Source organism: Eleutherodactylus coqui, chromosome 5 (genome assembly GCF_035609145.1).
Source record: "Eleutherodactylus coqui strain aEleCoq1 chromosome 5, aEleCoq1.hap1, whole genome shotgun sequence".
NCBI lineage: Eukaryota > Metazoa > Chordata > Amphibia > Anura > Eleutherodactylidae > Eleutherodactylus > Eleutherodactylus coqui.
The window spans coordinates 200,268,112-200,292,284 of NC_089841.1; the positions used below are offsets into that span (position 1 = coordinate 200,268,112).

A 24,173-nucleotide genomic window follows, 5' to 3' on the forward strand; every position below is an offset into this window, starting at 1 on the left:
TAACAGTGAGGTACTGGCATATATAAAAAGTCATATCTATGCATATACCTCTTCAATATGGCTAAAAGATCCTGACTGGCATTTCATGTTTCGCATCCCATGCATACCAGACATCAAACAATGCTGAACTAAAGGTACTTCTATAACTATGGTAGGATATATTAGTGTTACAAACATACAGATATATAGAATATTTCTTATTGAATGGTACAGAGAAGCAGAATGTAGGATGCAAGTGTGTGGAGCATGCACTTTATTTTCCTGAGTTAGAACACTTGATAATGTCTGGGTTCATGCATTAAATATAGAAGTACATATTCTTGTATAATTCACTGAATTCTCATAATTTAAGTGCAGAAACAACTGTAAAAAATATACAGTTTCCGTTTCCCAAAGCTCCTTGGCACAGAGCTGGTACTGACCGGGCAACAATCATTTGATGATATTCCCATTCTGAATTGAAGATTCGCTTTTGTCCTCTTTACTTTGGAAGTGAGATTGTATAAATCCCTTGTGTTTCGGGGAGTTGCTGCTGCTGCTGGATTTGCTCCGGCTCTGATCTGGCGTTGGTTGAATTGGCAAAGACCTTGAAGCATTGGACTTGACCAAACAAGCACACACAAGGCGGAAGAAAGCCCGGCGCATCTCCTTACTGGCCAGCGTATAGATAAGAGGGTTCAAGGCTGAATTAAGTACAGCCAGAGCAATAAACCATTGGGCTTTATACAAGATGAGACACTCCCTTGCTTTACAGGCAACATCGATCAAGAGAAGAATGAACAAAGGTGACCAGCAGGCGATGAATACGCTGACCACAATGACCACAGTCCTCAGAAGGGCCATTGATCTCTCCGAATTGCTGTGATTTGTGACTCTTCTGCTGCTGGACTTCACTAAGATGTAGATCCGGGCATAAAGGATGACGATGGCAATCAAGATGACTATGAAAATACTGATGCAGAAGCCAACATACTTTTTAGAATACAATGGTAACACAGTGGAGCAATCATCTAAGTTGTTACGACAGTTCCAGCCAAGGATCGGTAAGGCACCTAATGAAAAGGAAATAAGCCAGCAGGTCCCAATGAGGAGAAATACACGGTATTTCTTGTTGGCATCATAAGGCCTCATTTTTATCATTGTCAAATGCCTTTCAATAGCGATGGCCAACAAACTGAATGTTGATGCACCAAGGGCTATAAACATACTTCCTTCCCGTACAAACCATGCCGTCAATGAGATATTACAGGTGTTAGCGCCAGACATAAGGATGTTCACTATATATGCTATGCCGGCTAGCAAGTCACAAAGTGCTAAGTTGCCAATGAAAAAGTACATTCTGTTGTGGAATCTGTTATTTTTCCATATAGCGATCAGTACCATGAGGTTTTCCAGTACTATGAAGCTGCATATGATAAGAAATAGCAAACTGGTTTTGTCCAATTGATCCACATTGGTTTTTAGAGATCTTCCTGTGTAGTTGTAGTGAAGTTTGATAGTTATATCACATTTCTGATTTCCTTGGACAATCAGGTTGGTAGACGTTAAGTGATCACCACCCATGGTAGTTTGGAGTGTACAAGACTTGTTAACTTCAATGTTGTAATTTAAACACAATCCACAAGAGGGCACTGGAGCCACATCTTCTGCAGCATCTCTTTGGAATGAGCTGGAGGGAGGGAGCTGGACATCCTGAAATGCGGAGCAAATCCTGCAAAATAAAAGATAAATGACTGGATATGAGCCGTAGAATGCATTTCCAAACCACAAATTTTGTTTTTCAGTTCTCTGCTTCTCTCCGGTCTGTAAGTCATGCGTGAACCCAAATTACAATACAAGCTATATGTTTTCTAAGTTGCAGTAAAATATAGGGAAGCTTCAATGGTTTATGTAGCTATCACCAGATTTATGCTATGGCTGGTCATCGTGTTCCAGTTTCATAATGCACTTTACGACAGGGACCCAATAGTCATTTGTCATATCCTTTTAGTAATGTTTATAACATTGTCAATTATGCATGTACCCGTTTAAAAGGGAAACATATTTTTAAAGTTTCAAAAAGTAGCTTTCATAAGTACTTATAAAATAGAGATGTCTGATTTTATCAGGTATAAATGTAGCAAAGTTGAATTTGACATTTGTCCATACAGTCCTTAAAGGGTTATTCTCAAAATTGATTTTATCAGCTCTTTACAGGACAGGTGATAAAAGTCTGATTGGTGGGAATCTCATCGTTGAGATCATCACTGATCCTGAGAATGGGGGTCCCTTGTTCTCCTCTCCTTCTCACAGTACCCTCCACAGTGATGTGGAGATTGTGTGGAGCAGCAGTTGAGCATGATGCTATTCCATTCACCTTCAATGGGACTACCAGAGCTAGTACTCAGCTTGTACTCAGCTATTTCTGTCAACCCCATTGAAAGGAATGGAGCAGCATGGTACATGCTCCATTCACCCTCCACATCACTGTGGAGGATGCAATGAGCCCACAGTGAGGAACAGAGGGGGACCCCCGTTCTCAGAATCAGTCAGGCCTCAGCTATGGGACCTCCACCAATCAGACCTTTAGCATCTATTCTTTAAAATTTTGGGAATAGCACTTTGAAGGGGTTGTCCAGTTGTAAACGATTGATGTCCTGTTCTTAGGACAGGCCATTAATAGTAAATTAGTGGCAGTCTGCCACCCAAGACCCATGCTGATGAATTGTTATCCAGGCCGTGTGCTTATGCACTGAGCTGATTTCTGCAGAAAGTATATAGCAACTTTTTCACTGCAGATGCCCAGCTTGGTATTACAGGCATAGTTTCCATTCAATTCAGTGGCAATTTGGCTGCAATACCAAGCCTGGCCACTGCAGTGAGGACAGAGCTGTCTCCTTCCTGCAGAAATCAGCTCAGTGAACAAGCGCACTGACCCAGTGAACAGAAGATCAATTGGAATCCCATGGGGCAGACCCTTGTAGATGCACTACTGATGGCCTTTCCTACTGATAAGCAGTCAATAGTTTAGAACTGGACAACCCCTTTAACGCTTTGCTATTATGACATATTCACGTCTGCTACATCTATGCATCCAGTTTTTTTTAACTAATGTCTTGTCTTATAGGGCATGTAATTTGCAGATCAGCATAATCATCATTTAGCAAGTCAAAGGGGTCATGCACAGCAGAGCTCTGTGTATGAGGCCAGCCTTGCACTGGACCACAGGGGAACAGGTGAATCCTCCGATGGGCCCTGGCGTGGAGTGGTCCCCCAGTTCCCCATGAGTCATCTACGACTTGCACAAACAGCTGCACAATGGTGTTGTTTTCTCCACAGATTGCATTCAGCAGGAAGCCTTCTAAAGCCTGTGGTCACACAAAAGCCATGCCTGATGAAGGGTCGATAAGAAGAACCCGAAAGCTCAGAACATAGACACAGGGCTTTACAGGTAAAGCTGGTATCACCTTGAAAACTCCACAACCATTAAAAACCAATTTAAAAAACTGCGTATCGGTGCCATTTTCGGCCATACTGTGGCCATTGCTGGATATGCCATAAATGCCACCTCTGATCTACACCTATCAGGTGACCAGGAGTCCACTAATTCCCGTCCAGCAAATTCTCCATATCCTAAAGTGGAGACAGGGTTGTGAATCAGATAATATTTGCATGTACTCTCTAACTGTACAATTGCTTCCCCCCCACCCCCAATGGAAAGAAGGTCATGATCTGCCAGGTTCCATGATAGTTTTGATTTTGAATTGTCTGTCCTATTGCTGAAATCTCGCAACTTTTTCCACTACCTGAACTTTTACCTCTAAATCCTCCAAATTCCAGACTAATATGTGATTCTAGACTAAAAAGTCGTTATTTCTGAACTCATCCAGACAATTAGGTTCTGGATTAAGGATATTAATGTGTGTATTCCGAGAAACTGGATCATTATGACCTGGGAGTCTTTCCAATGTGTTTTTGGAACCTAAGATGCAACCACGATTGAAATGTGCGTGATTCCTTTTTCGTCCTATAATGGTAATTGTGTACATTAATCTCATTATAGGCTGTTTAGTGCTGTAAATGGCTGTTCTGGGAACAAACTAAAGTGAAGCTATCAGCTAGATGCTGGACATAATTTATGATGTGTCACACAAAGTATAATGCTCCTGATGTGAAGCAAGGTGAGCCCCTCACGTCAGCCAGCGGTTACCGAGGAGCCATCATTTCTCTATTCTTACTGTATTTAAAATGAGGAATTTAAAACCCTGAGATGAAATACTGCTAAAGAGCGGCCGGGCTGATTCCTATGGGCATGCATATAGCCGGCGCACCAGGGTGTGGGATTAAAAACTAAAATGTATATAAAGCAAAGTATGCAGCGTGAAGAAAATGGAATGAACGTGTGGATAATATTCTGTTCTGACTGTAATTCAAAGGCAAACTGAGGGCGCCTACCCACTTGCGATTTTTTTTCCTTTGCGTTTTGCGTTTTTTCTGAAGAGCAATTAGGATAGAATGTGTTCTTGTCCACTTGCGTTTTTTTTTTCGGTCCGTTGCAATTTTTAACATAGGAACTGTCAGTTGCATATGTGTCCTTATTTTTCTCTTAATGTACCCATGAATGTCAATGGAAATTAACGGAAAAGGCGCGAAAAAGCCGCAAAAATGCCGCAAAAAACGCGCGGAGATGCGCCAAAAACGCGCGGAAAACGCAAACGCCAGTGGGTAGGCGCCCTAAGGGTTCATTCACATCAGGTTTGGAGTTTTCATTTGGAACCTGTGTCATTAAATTATGTTTTACAACAGGATGACATAGTATAGCACGCTGCGCTATTTTGTCCTGCATCAAGCTGGAAGTCCAGTTGGAAAGTAAACAGAATCCAATGAGGTTTGTTCGGTTCTAGAATCATAGAATGGCAGAGTTGGAAGGGACCTCCAGGGTCGTCTGGTCCAACCCCCCTGCTCAGTGCAGAATCACTAAATCATTCCAGACAGATATCTGTCCAGCCTTTGTTTGAAGACTTCCATTGGAGGAGAACTCACCACCTCCCATGGTAACCTGTTCCACTCATTGATCACCCTCACTGTCTAATATCTCATTTGTGTCTCCTCCCTTTCAGTTTCATCCCATTGCTTTTAGTCTTTCCTTGTACAAATGAGAATAGGGCTGATCCCTCTGCAGTGCGACAGCCCTTCAGATATTTGTGGACCGCTATTAAGTCTCGTCTCAGCCTTCTTTTTTGCAAGCTAAACATTCCCAGATCCTTTAACCGTTCCTCATAGGATATGGCTTGCAGACCGCTCACCATCTTGGTAACCCTTCTCTGAACTTGCTCCAGTTTGTCTATGTCTTTTGTAAAATGGGGTGCCCAGAACTGGACACAGTATTCCAGATGAGGTCTGACTAAGGAAGAGTAGAGGGCGATAATTACCTGACGTGATCTAGACTCTATGCTTCTCTTAATACATCCCAGAATTGTGTTTGCCTTTTTGGCTGTTGCATCACATTGTTGACTCATGTTCAGTCTATGATCTATTAGTATACACAAGTCTTTTTCACATGTGCTGCTGCTTAGCCCAATTCCTCCCATTCTGTATATGTTTTTTTCATTTTTCTTGCCCAGATGTAGGACTTTGCATTTCTCCTTGTTAAATACCATTCTGTTAGTCGCTGCCCACTGTTCAAGCTTTTCTAGATTTTTTTGAATACTCTCTCTTCCTTAGTGTTAGCTATTCCTCTAGTTTTGTGTCATTGGCAAATTTGCTCAGTTCCCCATCAATTCCCTCCTCCAGATCATTTCTGCAAATGATCATAAGATGGATCCATTCAGCCAGGAGGTGCCATTTTCCTGCTCCTTAAATGGAGCAGCAAAACAGTACCCCTGGATACTGATATGAATCATCCCTTACAGAGCTGCCATATTCACCGTACTTCACCTAAGAGGTTCACTGCATATCTATTGTGTCTGTTCAATGCAAAGATGCTTATTTACTGTACCTTAATGTTTCCAAATTCTAAATATATGTATGAGGATATAAGTCCATGTGCATGCGTGGCCAGAATGTGCATGCCAACTACGTGCATGTGAACAAACCCATTGAAATCAAGGAGTTCTATTCACTGTTTATTGCATGTGCAAATATGCCCATGTGAAGCCGCCTTTAGTTTATCGAAGAGCAAAGATACAAATGTGGTCTTCCCTTCACCTGGTTTCTGTTCCATTCCATCATTTTAAGATAAGGTAAGAATAATGGAAATGAATGGCTACCGGGTCAAATGGAGATAAACTTTTGGTTTCCATTTAACTAGTGTAAGACATTTTCGGCAATTCAGACAGAATGGAAAAGCTGGGCGCGCGCTGGAACCCAGAGTGAGTCTAGCTTAAACGAAGATTTTCTTTTAATGAATTTTTAAAGCGGTACATCAATAGCGCTGTATTTACGCCTTACTTGGCATTTGTATATATACACTTAGATGATCAGCACATCACTGCCATTGGAGAGATAGACATGTTTCCAAAACAAGCAGTCATTATAAGCAATGTGTTAGCACTTATAAAGAACAGCAGCTTTGAAATGGCCGGGTGTGTTCACCGCTTGCATGTCAACAGAGTGGAAAAGAATAGATTGAGTTCCAGCTGTACTATTAGGTTAATAGGTAACTTGCTGAACTTAATAGCCTGGAGACATGAATAAAACTAATTGTTGTTACTTTGGAGCTCTTTTCACTTATTAGTACTTTGTGGCCTCTTAGATTAAACACACGTAATTTAGCACAAGATGATAATGTGATGACTGTCATCCATAACAATATTTGTGTGTCTGCAAAGACAGAACCACCTTTATGTCCTTTTATTAGCCTGCGCTTTCCATTGATCTAAGAGACAGATCAGAATTAATGTATATATTGATATAATCATACATACAGCACAGTAAAATATGCTGATGACATATAAATAAGAATATGTCAGAGAGCCTACTATACTAAATGGGTTCTCCAAGTCTTTTACTACTTGTCCTCAGGATAAGTCATCAGTAGTTGAATGGTGGACTTCACCGCTCGTGACCCCAGCTGATCAACTGATGCCCAAACCTTGTGTTAGGCCTCATATCCACGGGTGGATTTTTGCTGCGTAATACGCAGTGGGCGTCCGCTTATGGATTCCGCAGCAATAACCCTTCATAGCATGCTATGGAAAAACGATTCTTCATGCATATGAGCAGAAACCAATTGCGGTTTCCACTCACAGATGAAAATTGCAGCATGCTCCATTTTACTGCAGTTCCCATACGGATGGCTTCCGTTGAAATCAATGGAAGCCGTTTGAACCACAGCTTGTCCGCAGGATTCCAGAGGAAGAGCAGGAGATTTAAAAAAAAAAAAAAACCTGTGCAGTGAAGCCCACCATTCAACTACTGATGACTTATCCTGTGCATGTCCCGGTGGGCTGGCTGAAATGTCCACACATATCTACAGTACTGAAAAAGAAGACACGGACAGGTACGCAGGGTCGCCGGTCGCGGGCACGGCCAGATTTCGTGCGGAATTCCCCATGTGGAATCTGCATGTGCCGTGGATATGAGGCCTATGTGTGAACAGTGCTGGAAGTGGATAGTGCTGTCCACATTGTAGTGGCTTGGTTTGATACTGCAGGCACCACTCCCATTAAATTCAATGGGGCCAGTGCCTGCAGTACCACAACGGACCACTGCAATATGGACTTCACTAACTGCTTCTCGCACTGTTTGTACTGACTGTAGTACCAAGAATCAGTGGATAAGCTGGGATCCCAAGCAGAGGAGCGCTGCTAATCAACTATTGAAGACCTATCGTGAGCATAATCTGCAGGCTACCTGTGAATGTTGCTGCAGAATTGCAAATGGCTCAAGCCTGGGTTCACACACACTGGAATCCCAGCGGAAATCTTGCGGTTTGGCCGCAGCAAAAAAAGTGAGATTTCCGCCGGGAGAAGCGCTGCTTTAAAACCAGCGGCACTTAGCCGCGGATTTTGAAGCGGCCTGCCCGCTTGCTCTTAGAGGAGAGCGCAGCCGCAGCGGAAGAAGAAAAAAATGTACATGCTGCGGCTGGGGAATCCATGCCGCAGCGCCGGCTTCTGTTGGCTTTGCCGCAGCGGGTTCACCGTCCCGTGTGGACGAGATTTCTGAGGAATCTCATCCACATGGCTGGCAAATGCCGGGATTAGCGGCGCAGGTGGATTTGCCACGGCAAAATTCCGGACGGAATTTCCGCGGCAAATCTGCCCTGTGTGAACCCAGCCTAAGGGTTCCTTCAGATAAGCAATTACATTTTTCCGCTTGTCTATGCTCAGTACATTTGTGCCGTGAACAAGTTGCTTTTGCTCGTGTATCGCGCATTTTACTTTCCTTTCTGCGATCACAGGGCATGTTCCCATGGGTGCGAGACCCTCCCCCCCACTGTGATATAAAAGGCTATTTAGCCTAATGAGGTCAAGATGCATTATTTTCCTGCTGTATTTTGTGCATCCTGTTTCGTATTGCGTGCACATTTGTGCACCTCCCCATAGACTACTATGGGGTTCTTTAGTGCAGTGTTCCAGAACTCCAGTCCTCAGGGACCACCAACAGGTCATGCTTTCAGGATTTCTTCAGTATTGCACAGGTGATGTAATTATTGTCGGTGCCTCAGACATTGCCACAGGTGTTCTTACCATAGGATATCCTGAAAACATGACCTGTTGGTGGTCCCTGAGGACTGGAGTTGGAGACCCTTGCTTTAGTGCACAAATTCACACAAAATATAGCATGTCCAATTTTTTTTTTTTGCAAGTGCGAGAAATGCACACACAAAATACGGAACATCAGAACAAACTCATCGATATCAATGGATTCTATTCTTTGCGTATTGCATTGAAAATACGAATGCAAATACGTCTGTGTAAAGAGACTCTAAATCTACCTGTAATTATGTATCAAAATCTGAAGTTAGACCTGCGGATTTTGGTGCGGGATTCCATAGCTCTACGTCTTGTGATGCCTCTTGGCAGAAATATTCCACCCATGTGAAAGGTCCCTAAGAGAAGTTTCATACATAGCGTTCTGAGTCAAAACTCTACATTTTTCACGGTGTCTTTGCAGCAAAAATCCCCTGACCAGATGGTGGCTGTAGGTCAATGGGAAATATTACACACACTTCACATATACTTTATTGTTTTGTGATGTTTTTTCTTCCTTGTCTTGTATTTTTTAGCTGTATGGTGTTCAAACTCAGCATACTCTAGGGTAGTCACTTTTTTAGGTGTTTTTCCATAGATGTCTCTATAGGAAATCAAAAAATCCTTGAAAAAGGCACGTGTATAAAAAAAAGTCTCTCTAAAATGCCTTTTAAAATGCATGTGAAATCATTGTTGATTTTAAAGTTTAAATATGAACCAGATGAGTCATTCCGTTCCTAGCTATGGGTTATTTTCCAATGGATTTGTACTTTTTACATATTTTATATTTTTAAAGCATATTTAGGGCAACCATTACAATAGCTATTACATTTTAATGATGTCATTATGCATACAATTATAATATGACCTGGGTTTTTAAGGACAAGTTGAAGAAACATTGTACAAATGAAATGATCTTTCCTGTAAAATGTCATGTTTTCTTGTTTTTTCTTCAGTTTCAGTGTGCAGACAAGCAAGGCTGCCTTAATGAGTCCTGGAGATATATGTTTATTGATAGAGAACCCTAACATGACCTACGGATTCCTATAGCTCTGGGACTTTTCTCAAGGAACCTATCCTATTTCATCTTAAATTCCCCTGGTGAATTTCCTCCAACTACTTCCTCTACAGCAAATTCCATTCTCACCGCCCTTTATTACTTAAATTCCTTGCTAAATTCCCTTTAATGATCTTTGGATTTGGTAGATATAGGACTGTGAGCACTAAGTAATATGTATTAATTTAAGAGCGCAGCTATCTCTGTTAGACCAGTGTCAGATGAGCTTATTGTCACACGTCAGTAACAGATCCGTAAAACGGACGTGTTAAATGACATTTCCACCATATTTCATCATTGGTTGATCTGTATTTGCCTCCATACTTGCTGTGATTGGTCTTGGTATCAACTGGGTAAATATGGATCTGTATTTGCCCAATAGAAAATGATACCAATGAATGCAGAAATGGACAAAATTAGCACATGCTGGGTTTTTAAAACATGGCTGTGAAAAATATGGCCATTGTATAGATTTACATTAGCTCCACGTGATGGTCCACAAAACACGGACCAAATACAGTGTAAAAGTACACCTGTCTGAAAGTTCCACCATGCAAAGTACACCATGTACACGAATATTTCCGTGTCCAACGTGCATTTTGACATGGATTTTCTGCATAATTGCTGTGAATTTTCTTAGTACGAAATCTGTGGCAAATCTGGCAGATTTTGGTGCAGATTTGTCTGTAACAGAATTATCCATCACATGTGAAAGGACCCTTATCTAAGCTGACCTGCATATGAGTATAATGTAAAGTACTGACAATATTGTGAACATGTATCTTAAAGAAACACAAAGTTCTCAAGATACGTAACTCATATATAGAACTAAAAATCATGGAATCCTACCATATCTTCCCTATATACTGTGTCCATTTGCTGTAGACTAAGGCGCTGTTCACGCATGGTCGAATTGATGCACATTTCCAGTTCGGATGTTTTTACTGCAAATCTGCAGCAATCTATGATATAATATGCTCAGACAAATCTGCAGAATACTCATTATCCTGTGGAAAAGTCTCGGATTTTGACCACAGATTTCACCCTTGCAATGAACCATATGGAGCGAAATCCGCTGCAAATTAAAAGCACGATCCACTGCAAAATCCGCATGTAACCCCTATAATATACTAAATATCATTACGGTTAGGGCTGGAGATGGAGACTATTCGGAGAGCTGCTGATTGAATTTCATGGTTGAGCGACAGCTACTGTGCAAAGAAATACATTGTTGTGGACTGGATTTGTCACTCAATAGTTACAATGTATCAGTAGTGCCACAAAGTGTCCGCATAGCTCTAGTCTAAAGCTTCACCTGCCTACTAATGAGTTATCCCTGCTGTTCATAATGAGCTGTATGAAATAAAGGATAGAACAATGTAATATCACATCTGACAGATTCACTGTCCGCTTCTGGTAACCGTAATAAAGCAAGTACAGCACTATACTGGGATTAATGGTAAATAGGCCACTGGGGCGCTGTCCACTTTTAATCTGTGGTCTATGCTTCTGGCAAATTTAAAATCAGTCTGATACAGATATTAAGAAATACAATGAGAGGTGAAAGTCCATATTCATAACTTACATCTAATTCATTATCATATATCTATATGGCTCAGTAATAATGGAACATGAAATATAATATTTAAGCATCATTCCCTACAGTCATTCTGTAGAAGACACTTAAATATTGATTTTTATAGATGATGCAGGTCCCATTCCGTCTCCTCAAAAAAAAAAAAAAACAACAAATACCTATACTGATATATTATGTCCCCTCTAAGTAAATAATTGACCTTATTGTGTGAAACTGTATTATGCAGATACAAATACTTTAGGGTGCGTTCACATGTTCTACTGCAGACTTTGTCGCAGATTTTGGTGCAGATCTGCAACAGATTTCAGCATTGCAATTGACTTTAAATTGAAGAGGTGAAATCTACTGCAGATCTGCAACAAAATCCACAACAAAGCAGCAACATTTGAGCGCACCTTTACATCGTTCTTTCCGGTTTCCATACTGAGCTGTAAATAAGTAAGTTATGTGTCTGACCAGGATAGGTTATACATTATAAATGCTACCAAGTATCCAACATGACTGGATGTAAATGCCATTCTGCAGGGGTTTTTCATATTACTTTCACCTTACTGCATGGTCTTGCAGGGTAAATACACATTAGATAAAATATCATTTCTCAGTATACTATTGGAATGCATCAGCTTATACCAGATGAGTAATGAGGGGTAGCCACCATCCAAGACAGAAGATGAATGTCACACTACTGTATTCTGCATTGTCCAAGTCCATGCTCATTGTCAAAAGTTAAAGTGAAGGTGAATATACATAATCATGAAGTATATGATTCTATTTCCTGTTTTGGGACTGCAAACTGCTAGAGATGTCTCTATGTTTAGTATTAGATAGTACAGCAGAACATACATGCCAAATTAGCTGAATAACCAAATTACGCCAATGAACCACTACAGAATACTGTAGAAAGATTCATGCATCATACATATATGATGTCTAATCTAATGGAAATAACTGTAAGTTTTCAGAGGTCGTTTGCCCAATATGGACTGTATAACCAAAGCTCTGCAAAATAAGACATCCGATGAGACAGTTCAGACTGAAGAATATGCAGCCAGCTGTCTTTACGTCAGGCGGATGTCTGATAAAGTGCTAAAAGGGTCCTATGAATCATTGTCCAAGCTGTGCGGGGAAATGTGCTTGAGAAAATAATTTCATATAAACACGTAAAAATACTAAATGATGTAAATGAATTCTTAGGGCTGTTCCTGGCAATGTGAACAGTCTTACCACAATATTTACAGTCAGGCTGCAACTATAGTCTGTAATTTACATTGGCATCCACAGAATTATGTCATTAACCTCTATTTTGCCAGTGCTGTCTGGTGGATTCTTTTTTCTTCTGCTACTTCCATAGTCTTTGAAATAATCACTGAGTTACTGTTATTTTAACTGGTTTTGACTTTACTGTTGAAACCTTTTATAGTCACTCTCAAAGTTCTGATAAACTTATGCAAATGCATATAGACACAGAAGTAAATGAAAGTTTATAGAATATACACACCTAAGAAGAACATGGAATATAATCAGAAATGTGTGTATAACATATAGATATAGATCATACATGCATGGAGGTCTGCAGATGTATACCTGATTTGTATAGTTTAGCCACAAAATTTATGGCTGTATACAGAATATACACAGAAGAAAGAAATAAGAGAATTCTACAGTATTATGCTAAATGTTTCAAAAGTACCTGAATGCATCCAAAACATAAACAGAAGAATATAAACACACATAGGGAACATACACAGAACATTCATAGAAGTTTTTAAAGCTGTAGGGATGTTTAGTTTAATCACTTACCTAAACTGTGTAAATACTTTCAAGAAGTCTAATAATACAACTTGCAAATTAATTTGTAAGTAATTCCAGGCTCATACACATTCCTCAGAAAAAGAAGAATCCGGATGTAGACAAGGAAGGGTCCAAGAGATTACTAGGATGATTTTATCCTCTTTTCTGAGGGGTTCTCTGTCCTGAATGGGAATGTTCTCTGGCCACTCTGGAAGATGTGAATGATAGCAGCACAACCCAGCTACCAGAGGCTTGCCTCAGGTCCCACCTTCTCCTCCTCTGTAATGCTGTCCCTCTAGCTCTCTGCACATCAGCATGACTACATTGTAATGGTAATTCTTCTACAGTGTCAAATGACATTCCTCTTCAATAGTTGGTAAGATAACAGTAGGAGCTCTCATATTCTATTTGCAATTGAACAAATTTACCTGTGTTTGTCTGTGTGTGCGCCTGGGGTCATAGCTATAGTGGAGGCAGATGTAGCATTAGCATACGGACCGTGGTGCCTCAGAGGTCTAAAGACCCCTCTGACACATAAAAGGACACCTGTTTTATTCATGGTAAGATTAGGTGCCTCCTTGCAGATTTTACATTTAACCTGCGTTCACACAGGGCGGATTTGCCGCTGAAATTCCGTGCGTAATTTTGCTGTTGCAAATCTGCCTGCGGCCGCTAATCCCGTGGTTAGCCAGCCATGTGGGCGAGATTTGTCAAAAATCTTGTCCACATGGAGCGGACACTCCATCTTGGCAAAGCTGGCATAAGCTCGGATTCCCGGGTCACAGCATGTCCATTCTTTTTTTTTTCTGCTCTGCCCACACTCTGCTTTATGGGAGAGCTGTCCGCCACAGAAAAGCATGCGACGAAGTCACTCCAAAACCCACGGCTACTTGCCGTGGGTTTTATAGCTGCGCTTTCCTGGTGGAAATCTCACGTTTTTTCGCTGCGGCAAAACCGCATGATTTCTGACGAGTATACGACCCGTGGGAACCCAGCCTAAGGGTCTAGGATATTTAAGCTATGATTTTGCATCTGGATGTGCAAAATTTCATAAATCTGGAGACTGATAGGTAGGAACTATATTGTATATGTACTGCAAAATATACGCATCTTGCAAATTGTGGTAGAGTTATTCATTCTGTAGCAGGAACAAGTAGTGGCACTGTGGAAAGGACTTAAAAACTATTTTAACCCCTTCGTTACAAGCCTATTTTGTGCCTTAAGGACCAAGTGATATTCATTGTCACATTGTGAGAGCCGCAACTCGTTGACATAACAGTATGAGGGCTTGTTTTTGGGGGGATGAGTTGTATATTTTAATGCCACCTCACTGGGGTATATATAATGTGCGATATAACTTTTATTATATTTTCTTGGGCTGGTGGTGGGAGATTGAAAAAGCCCTGCAGAAATCCTGACATTGTTTTTGGGTTTTGTTTTTACAGTGTTCACCATTTGGTAAAAATAAAATAACTTTCTTATCTGGATCATTAGGATTACTGTAATACCAAGTTTATATACGTGTTTTTATTTTTAACTCCTTTTGCACAATAAAAACATGAAAAAAAACAATTGACTCTGCATCACTGCATTCTAAGACTTCTTTCACATAAGCGTATATCGGCCGACATTTTCACGGTTGGCCAATATGCGCTGTGATCTGTTGTATTGGATTTCAATGCATTGGATCACATGGGCGTATTTGTGAGACGTAAAAACGCCCGGTCAAGCCAATATAGCATCGGGCGTTTTTACGTCGAACCCAAAACATAGTTCTGGAACTATGTTTTGGTAGAAATACGTCCAGCTGGTGCACAGGCTCCTATGAGAGCCCATGGCAGTGGCCGTAGGTGGGAGGGAGTTTAGCAGTGTGGCTGCTAAACTCCCTCCCGCTGTTCTCCCCCCCCACCCGTGCAGGCTCACCTGTCTTCCTCCCCTCTCGTTCTGTACAATTGGAGGGGGCGGGGTGGGGGCAGAGCTAAGCGCCGGTCTGCCCCGCCCCCTCCCAATTAAAAGGGCCAGCATGGGGGCGGAGCTAAGTATCCACCCTCTCCCCGCCCCTTGTCCATAGCCATCAATGGGAGGAGGTGGGGCGGACCGACAATTGGCTCTGCCCCGGCCCTACCCCCTCCCATTGCACAGAACGAGAGGGGAGTAAGACAGGTGAGTCTGCAATGAGGAGGGAGGGGAAATGGGAGATGGCCTGGGGAGGTCGGCGCATTTGCGCTGGCCTCACCGGGCCATATGAACGGGCGCACAAACATTTGATTTGTGCGCCTGTTCACCAGATTTTTTGCTAACAATGTAGCGTATATTGGCCGGCTGTGAAAACGGCCGGCCGATATGCGCTCGTGTGAAAGAAGCCTTAGATTCATAATATTGGTGCTATGTGAGGGCGTGTTTTTTGATGGAAGAGTTGTAATTTTTATTGGTACCATTTTGAGGTACATGTTACTTTTAAAAAGCTTTTTAGCATGTTTTTGGGAGGCAAACAAACGAAAAAATGCATTTCTAGCATTCCTATTTTTTTATGGCGTTCATCACGCGCAATAAATATTTTCATTGTTTGGATTGTTATACAAGACGTGATACTTACTTATTGTGTGTTACTCTTTAAGGGCTCAGTCACACAGATGTTTTAACGTGCAAATTTTTGTGCGCATAACGCATGCATTCAAAAATTCGCATGACCGAAGCAGGTGGCACGCAGGAAAAACCGGACCTGGATGCATTTTTTCGCTCAAAAAGTGGGCTGCCCGCTATCCCCTGCTGCGGCTGTGACAGCTGCAGCAGGGGATTCCTTGGATATGAAACCCCTGGATGCTGTCACATGCAGGGGTTTCACCTTTGGTCAATGGGACCGGCGGCAGCAGCGGCGGCCCCACTGACATGCAGAGAAAATCGCAATCCTCTGCCACAGCTGTGATAGCTGTGGCAGAGGATTTCTTCATCTCCTCTGGGAGTCGCCTTGTCCCTTAACACAGTGACAGCACAGTCTCCAGTAACAGTGGGACTCCTCGCAGAGATGAAGAAATCCTATGCCACAGCTGTGGACCGCAATGTTCACTCATTGAATTCAATGGGGCCGGAACTACAGCCGGCTCCATTGAAAGCAATGGGCTGCTGGCAAGCCCTGCAGTGATTTTCAGGGAAGGGCTTTAAATATAAGCCCTTGCCTGAAAATCATCCCTAAAATGTGTGAAAAATAAAAATATATATATACTCACCCCTCTGCAGCTGCTGGGGCTCAGGCGCATCCTGCCGGGTCTTCTTCTGCACTGCTATGAAGAGCTTTCAGCAGGTGGGATTTAAAATCTCCACCTGCTGAAAGGGCTGCCTCTGATTGGCTGAGCACTGTGACCAATCAGAGGTAGCTCTCAGCTAATGAATTAGAGCTGCCTGTGATTGGTCCCTGCGCTCAGCCAATCAGAGACAGCACTCACCCATTCATGAATTCATGATGTTCTCTGTATGTCAATGGGACCACCTCTGCTGCCATTGGCCCCTTTGAGCACAAGGTGAAACACCTGGATGCGATGGCATCCAGGAGTTTCACAATCCAAAAACACCGATGCCGCAGTTACCTGCGATTTCAAAAACGGTGTCCTATAATTTTTACTGCAGATGTTTTTCTGCATTTAAAATTCGCATACATGGCTGCTGCCATTGAAAAGCATTGGTTCTATTTAGTGCGATCTTTTTTACATGCGGAAAAATGGCCGTCAAAACGCCCGTGTGACTGAGCCCTAAATTTGGGGGGGTTGGGGGAGTGTATGTTATCTATTTAAAACAGGTTTGTTGTGAGAGAAAATGTGTATTTTTTTAACAGATTTTTTTTTTTTCAATTAGGCTGGGCTCACACAAGTGTAATCCGCTTGTCTAACTCCTCTCTCTACCTAAAACGGAATTTCTCAAAAACTGACCTTCTTGTATTTCTACCGTCTGGTAACCAACCTCATCCTGACATCTCAATTTCAGTGTGTGGCACCACCATAACTCCCAGACAGCACACTCACTGTATTGGGGTTATATTCGACCCCAATCTCTTCTTTACCCCTACATCCAATCTCTGGCCCGAACATGTCACCTGCACATCAAGAACATTGCAGGAATCTGCCCTTTTCTCACAGTGGACACTCAAAAAATGCTCATTGTTGCCCTCATCCACTCTTGGCTCGATTATTGCAACCTGTTGCTGATCAGCCTCCCCTGCACCAGACGCTCCCCTCTCCAATCCATCCTGAATTCGGCAGCCAGGCTCATCTTCCTGTACAGTCGCTACTTGGATACCTCTGCCTTGCGCCAGTCATTGCACTGGCTGCCTGTCAAATATAGAATTCAGTTCAAACTCAATACCTTCACCCATAAAGCTCTCCATAGCGTCATGCTGCCCTACATTGCCTCCCTCATCTCAATCCACCACCGAGTCTGCACCCTCTGCTCCGCTAACGAAATCAGATTAAGTACCCCTTTAGTTCGAACCTCTCTTTCCTTCTTCCAAGACTTCTCCAGAGCAGTACCAGTCCTCTGGAACGTACTACACCAAACCAGCCACCATACAGCTTAAGTCTAACTATTGTTTGTGTATAGCTTTCCACACTCTCTACGTCGCCATATCGTGCACATCCCCAGCCCATTTACCTTCTGTACCACCCCTATTATTTGTAGTATGTAAGCTTGTTGGAGCAGGACTCTCATCCCTACTGTCTCTATCAACTGATTACTAGTTGTAACTGTGGTTTTTGTATCTTTGTTTTTTGTATCTGTTCTCCCCCTGATTTTTAAGCACTGTGAAATATGTTGGCGCAATACAAATAAAGATTATTATTATTATTCCTGACGCTCGGGTTTGACACATTGCGGATCAGATTGAAAGATTACTGGGAGGGGCTGGTGAGGATCCAGTAGTCATGGTACACATTGGCACCAATGACAAAGTTAGAGATAGGTGTAAGGTCCTTAAAAATGATTTCATGGAACTACTATGTAAGCTCAGGGCAAGGACCTGATCTAAAATACTACCTGTACCACGTGCTACATTAGAAAAGCAGCTGGGGATTAGGGAGGTAACAACGTTCTGTTGATTACTAAAGATAATTACCTTACCCAACTTGTACAGGAGCAGACTAGTTAGTTATCCCGCTTGGACAACGAGGGTCTGTAATGCCAATCTAGAATGACCACAACCGAGAGCATTGATCCATTCAAGGAAGTACCGTTGCTTATCTGTTGCACCCAAGAGCGCTGTGGATGACCAGGAGGCTTCCGCCATCTGGCAGGGGGTTGTCTCTCGATTTTCCTAGCAATTGCTGCTGTTAGAGCACCGTGGGCTGGGACAGCTTCTGACAAGCGTACAACATGACCAAAAAGTGCAAGTCGTCTCCTTGTTATTGTTTTTGTGATTGACTCAAGCCCCGTGCAAGCCTGTATCTCACTGTTTCTGATGAAGTCAAACCAACAGACACAGAGAATCTGGCGTTGGCATCGCATTTGAAAGGACTCCAGATGCTCAGTGGTTTGTGACAGCAAGGTCCAAGTCTCCGAGCCGTACAATAATATTGGCATTACGCAGGTCTGATAAAATCGAATCTTAATACTGAATGTTATGTTTTGCCTCCACCAGAGTTTATCCAGGGACCCCATCGCCGAGGCTGCCAGCGATATTCTCCGTAGGATGTCCGGAAGTGTCCTCCCATCTGTGTGCTGAACGCTTCCAAGGTACAGGAACTCACTGACAGCGTCGACTCTGTCCGTTTACGTCTAGGTCATCGTCGGAACAGACTAGAGGGACAGCCATTTTGGATTTAATATTAACCAACAGACCTGACAGAATAACTGGGATGCAGGTTGGGGAACACCTGGTAAATAGTGACCATAATATTGTAAATTTCAACTTCTCTTTCAAGAGAGAGTTTTATAGTGGAGCTATGAAAATACTAAATTTTAAGAAGTTCGATCCACTTAGTGATGCCCTAAACCTTATTGACTGGGACAATATCCTCAAAAATAAGAGTGCAAACAATAAATAGGAAACCGAAGTGGCTCAATATAGATGTAAAGGGGGCAATAAAACAGGAAAAAGAAAGCATTTAAATGACTAAAACAAGAAGGACAGTAAAGACATACTAAAAACCTATAGGGAAAAAAATAAATTAGGTAAAAATCAGATAAAAGCAGCAAAGGTCGAGACAGAGAGACTAATTGCCAAAGAGTAAAACTAATCCTAAACTGTTCTTCAACTATATGAATAGTAAAAAAATAATACTGAAAGTGTTGTCCCTTTAATAAATAATGACGGAGAAATTGTAGAGGATGATGAGGAGAAAGCAAATATTTTTTTCTCTAGTGTATTCACAGAGGAAAATGAAATGTCAGATGAGACACAGAAAGATAATGTAAACTCTCCACTAAATGTCACCAGTTTAACCCAGGAAGAAGTGTGGAGCCATATTAAAAAGATTAAAATAGACAAATTATTGGGTCCCGATGGCATACACAATCAGCTTTTAAGGGAATTAAGTAATGTGATATACAGACCCTTGTTTCTTATATTTAAGGACTCTATAGTGACAGGGTCTGTTCAATTGGATAAGTGCATAGCTAATGTGGTGCCGATATACAAAAATGGGCCAAGAAGTGAACCTTGAAATTACAGGCCGGTCTTACTTCTATTGTGGGTAAAATGCTTGAAAGGTTTCTAAGACATGCTATCCTGGAATAGCTCAAGGAAAATAACTGTATAAGGGCGAGCACCCACTGGCGTTTGCGTTTTCCGCGGGAAAAAAACGCAGCGTTTTCGCCTCGTTTCCCGCGCGTTTTTCGTGGCGTTTTTCGCGGCGTTTTAACGGCATTTTCGCGGCTTTTCCATTAATTTCCATTGACTTTCATGGGTGCATTAGGAGAAAAATAAGGACACATATGCAACTGACAGTTCCTATGTTAAAAACGCAAACGCAACGCAAAAAAAACGCCAGTGGACAGGAACACATGTTATCTCTATGCCTGTGCAGGAAAAACGCAAAACGCAAAACGCAGGTAAAAAAACGCCAGTGGGTGCTCGCCCTAACTCTGTATCAGCATGGGTTTGTGAGAGATTGCTCTTGTCAAACCAACTGGTCAGCGTCTATGAGGAGGCAGGTTCTAGACTTGACCGGGGAGAGTCACTAGATCTCATCTGAACTTTTTCAAAGTGTTTGAGGGCAAAAACACACGGGTGCATGTGCTAATACGCTCTCTACTACAAAGCAGATTAGTGTGTGAACTGAGGTTTTTGTTTTTGAGTATTCAAACTCCGCACTAGTGTGCGCAAGTTAAAAAAAAAAGCAGGAAGATAGGTCTCTCCTCTCTTCATACAGCGCGGGAGTCAGCTGTTTATTGTAGCTGACACCCACGGGCAATAGCTGCAGTCGGCCACAGAACCAATCGTGGCTATTAACCCTTTAAATGCCGCTGCTAATTCTGGCAGCGGCATTTAAATCCCCCGAACGATGTTTGTAGGTCCTGTACGGCTCACCCACGTAAGATCGCAGAGAGCCTTACAGGTCTCATGGCAGCCGGGGTCCTTCTGAAAGGCCCCAGAGCTGCCTTAGCAGACTGCCTATCAATCTGTCCCCATGGGGTGGCATTACTTCATACTGCAGGAGCGATCAAAGCATCGCTAGTTGTGGTTGCCCTGGGGGTTAAAAAAAAAAGAAGAAAACATAAGATCAAAAAAGTTTTATTAAAGGGGTTGTCTCGCGCCGAAACGTTTTTTTTTCCCCCCCATAGGCCCCCCCGTTCGGCGCAGGACAACACCAAAGGATGTGTTAAAAAAAAATAAAAATGTATTACTTACCCGAATTCCCGCTCTGCAACGCCTTCCTTCTTCCTTCTTCTTCCTTCACCAAGATGGCCGCCGGGATCTTCACCCACGATGCACAGCGGGTCTTCTCCCATGGTGCACCGTGGGCTCTGTGCGGTCCATTGCTGATTCCAGCCTCCTGATTGGCTGGAATCGGCACACGTGACGGGGCGGAGCTACGAGGACCAGCTCTCTGGCACGAGCGGCCCCATTCACCAGGAAGAGGACCGCACAGTGCAAGCGCGTCTAAAAAAGCAAGAAGACATCAGAATTAGACGGATCCATGGCGACGGGGACGCTAGCAACGGAGCAGGTAAGTGAATAACTTCTGTATGGCTCATATTTAATGCATGATGTACATTACAAAGTGCATTAGTATGGCCATACAGAAGTGTATACCCCAACTTGCTTTCGCGAGACAACCCCTTTAATTGTAAAAAAAAAAGGAATAAAAGTTTAAATCACCCGCCTTTTGCCATATCTATAATAAAAAATTTAAATCATAAAAGAAAAATACATATTTGGTATCCGTAAAAGTCCGATCTATCAAAGTAGCACATTATTTACTCCACTTGGGGAACGTCATCCAAAAAAAAAAATAAAGGACGCCAGAAATTCACTTTTTCAGTCACCCTGTCTCTCAGAAAATATGCAATAAACAGAGATCATAAAGTCGTATGTACTGCAAATTGGTACTAACGTAAACTACGGGACAGTCCTCAAAAAATGAGCCCCCGCACAACTGCGTCAACGGAAAAATAAAAAATGTGCATAAGATGGCGGCAGAAAATAATTTACAAAAATTAAATGCCTTTGAAAAAAAATAAAAGTAGTACAGCAAAACAAAAAAACACTATACAAGTTTGGTATTGTAGTAATCGTACTGAGCCATAGAATACAATTATCATGTTATTTTTGTTGCAGTTTGTGCGCCGTAGAAACAAGACACACTAAAAGATGGCGGAATGTTGGTTTTTTTTTCATTTTACTCCACTTACAATTTTTTTAAGCTTTGCAGTACATTATATGGTAAATTTAATAGCACCATTAAGAAATACAACTCGTCCCACAAAAACAAGCCCTCATACAGCGTCGTCGATGGATAAATAAAGGAGTTATAATCTTTTTAAAGGAGGGAGGAAAAACCGAAAATGGAAAAAAAAAGGGTCCGCATCATCCAGGGGTTAAATGGGGAGGATTGGCTTCTGCCTCACTAATTTTTTTGCCTTCCTCTGGTTCAACATTGTGGGGTAATAGAATGGACATTTTTTCGGCCTCACATATTATGTTACTATGTTACCTCTGTCTGTCACTGCCACACCATCATATAACACCACTTGCTTCAGCAGCATATACATAGGACAACGTTTATAACACAGCAGGCTGAGCTACAGCGTTTCAGCACTGGAATACCTTTAGATAGTGCAGTAAGATACCAGTTCTACACAATGAAAAGTGAAAACAGTGCAGGTGTAGTGGTCCGAAACACCATCCTGGTCCCCTCCATAAATGTCATACATGTTTTGTCCTATGTAGATGCACTGTACAAAGCTTGTCCTGTTATATCCAGTGTGTGTGTTGCACAGCTGTGGCGCTTGAGAGGTTAACATTAATAAAATCACTGCCTGCATGTAAATGTAACAGTTTGTCATGTCATATGGTATGAGAGAAGGTATAAATAGGAGTGATTGAGAGCGGGAAAAGAGATCCATCTCAGGAGGAGAGAGTGCTAGCACAGAGCCACATGGAAGCACTTTCAGCTTCTATGTAGGTGAAGATAGAGGAAGAGGAGCGACATCCCGTAGTGTTTGGAGTATGGATGTGAATAGAGTGAGTCCCACCATCAGAGAGAAAGAGCCTTACAATAATTCTGTATAGTGGAACCCATTGTACAGTTACCAGTTCACACTACAGGCTTTTCCTGTGCGGCTGTCCAAAGTCAGGATCACTGCACAGAGGTACTCTACTGAGACACACCCACGCGCCTGTCGTGCGGGTGTTATTGTGTAAGCCATCATTTAAATAATTGTCTGCCAGAGTGTCAGCAGAGTGACCCCTACCCCCTTTTCCTCCGGAGTGCTCCCAATTCAGGAGCAGTGCCATACAGATAACGTGGACTGTAGGGTTTCATCCTGTGTATCCTCCCGACCTCTGAGCTCTAGCCTGCTGTCACTTAAAGTGAATTGTATCTGCATTTCATTGAATACCTGTTCTGTAAACTTTATTCATTAAGTAAAGTTATACCGGACCCTAACCATTCCTGGGGACCTGAGGTACTATACACAAGTCTCTGTGTTCTTTTCTCCGCCACATAGCATATCGGTGTGTGGGAATGGTGGCGTCACGAGTGATAAGTACTACTGATTCCCTTTATTGGCATTCCTAGGGGTGTCGAAGGTAGCCTGTGATCCTGCTCTGGCCTTGACTGCATGTCATCCCTCTGGGACCAGAGCCTGGTAAGTGCCGCTGTGAAAAGCCAACACTTATCCCTTCCAGCTCTACACGTTAGTCAAGTGTCCGGGGTCATCCTTCTGGCGTGTTGCACAGTTACCTCTAGTGCCTCAGGTGACATCTATTTTTATTGGTGATATCTTCTCTGACTAGAGTTATCCACTTTTGCTGATTTTTCTCTCTCTTGGCCCAGACATCTTTCAGCCATGATTTGTCTCTGCATACTCTCCCTGTTCTGTTGTTATCCCCAATGTGCATCTCGGTACCTCTCCATAGTAACAGTGCCTCTCTGTCTGCCCCATACAGTACTAGTGCCCCCTTTTGTGCTGCAAAAAAATAATAGAGCCCAACACAAAAATAATAGCTTCATTGTGCCCGGTAGTAATAATGCTCTCCTTTTTGCCCCACACAATAATAATATCCTTTTTTTGGCCCCACATAGTTTTGATTCTCCTATGTGCCCCGCAAAAGGTAATAATGCTTACTTTGTGTCCCTAAAAATAATAATCCCCTTTTGTGCCCCCAAAGTTATAGTGTGTCTCTTAAAAATGCACTAACAAAGTAATAGAGCCATCTGTGTCCCTCCATTTAGTAATACTCTTCTGTACCCCCACAAGGCAATTGTGCCTCCTGTAGTCCATAGCTGCCAACCATGAAGTTCCATTCAGCAGAGTAGAGCAAAATGTACTACTCACCCTGGTGCCTACTTTACTTTGAGTGCAAGAAACAGTACAGGAGTTACGCTATGTATACTGCTGCACTGGA

The 24,173-nt window shown here is 42.4% G+C and overlaps 1 protein-coding gene across 1 annotated transcript; it reads right to left on the reverse strand.

Moving 5' to 3' along the window:
* Nucleotides 1-236: 236 nt before the first annotated feature.
* Nucleotides 237-13,322, reverse strand: S1PR3 (sphingosine-1-phosphate receptor 3). The gene is made up of 2 exons (XM_066601995.1): nt 13,127-13,322; nt 237-1,711 (listed from the first exon to the last, which is right to left on the reverse strand). Exon 2 carries the CDS (start codon nt 1,561-1,563, stop codon nt 433-435), a length of 1,131 nt encoding a protein of 376 aa, XP_066458092.1. The 5' UTR covers nt 1,564-1,711; nt 13,127-13,322; the 3' UTR covers nt 237-432.
* Between the last annotated feature and the right edge of the window lie 10,851 nt (nt 13,323-24,173).

Bases quoted from the DNA above. Each gene is read 5' to 3' on its own strand.
- S1PR3 (XM_066601995.1), bottom strand. From the start codon at position 1,563: ATGGGTGGTGATCACTTAACGTCTACCAACCTGATTGTCCAAGGAAAT.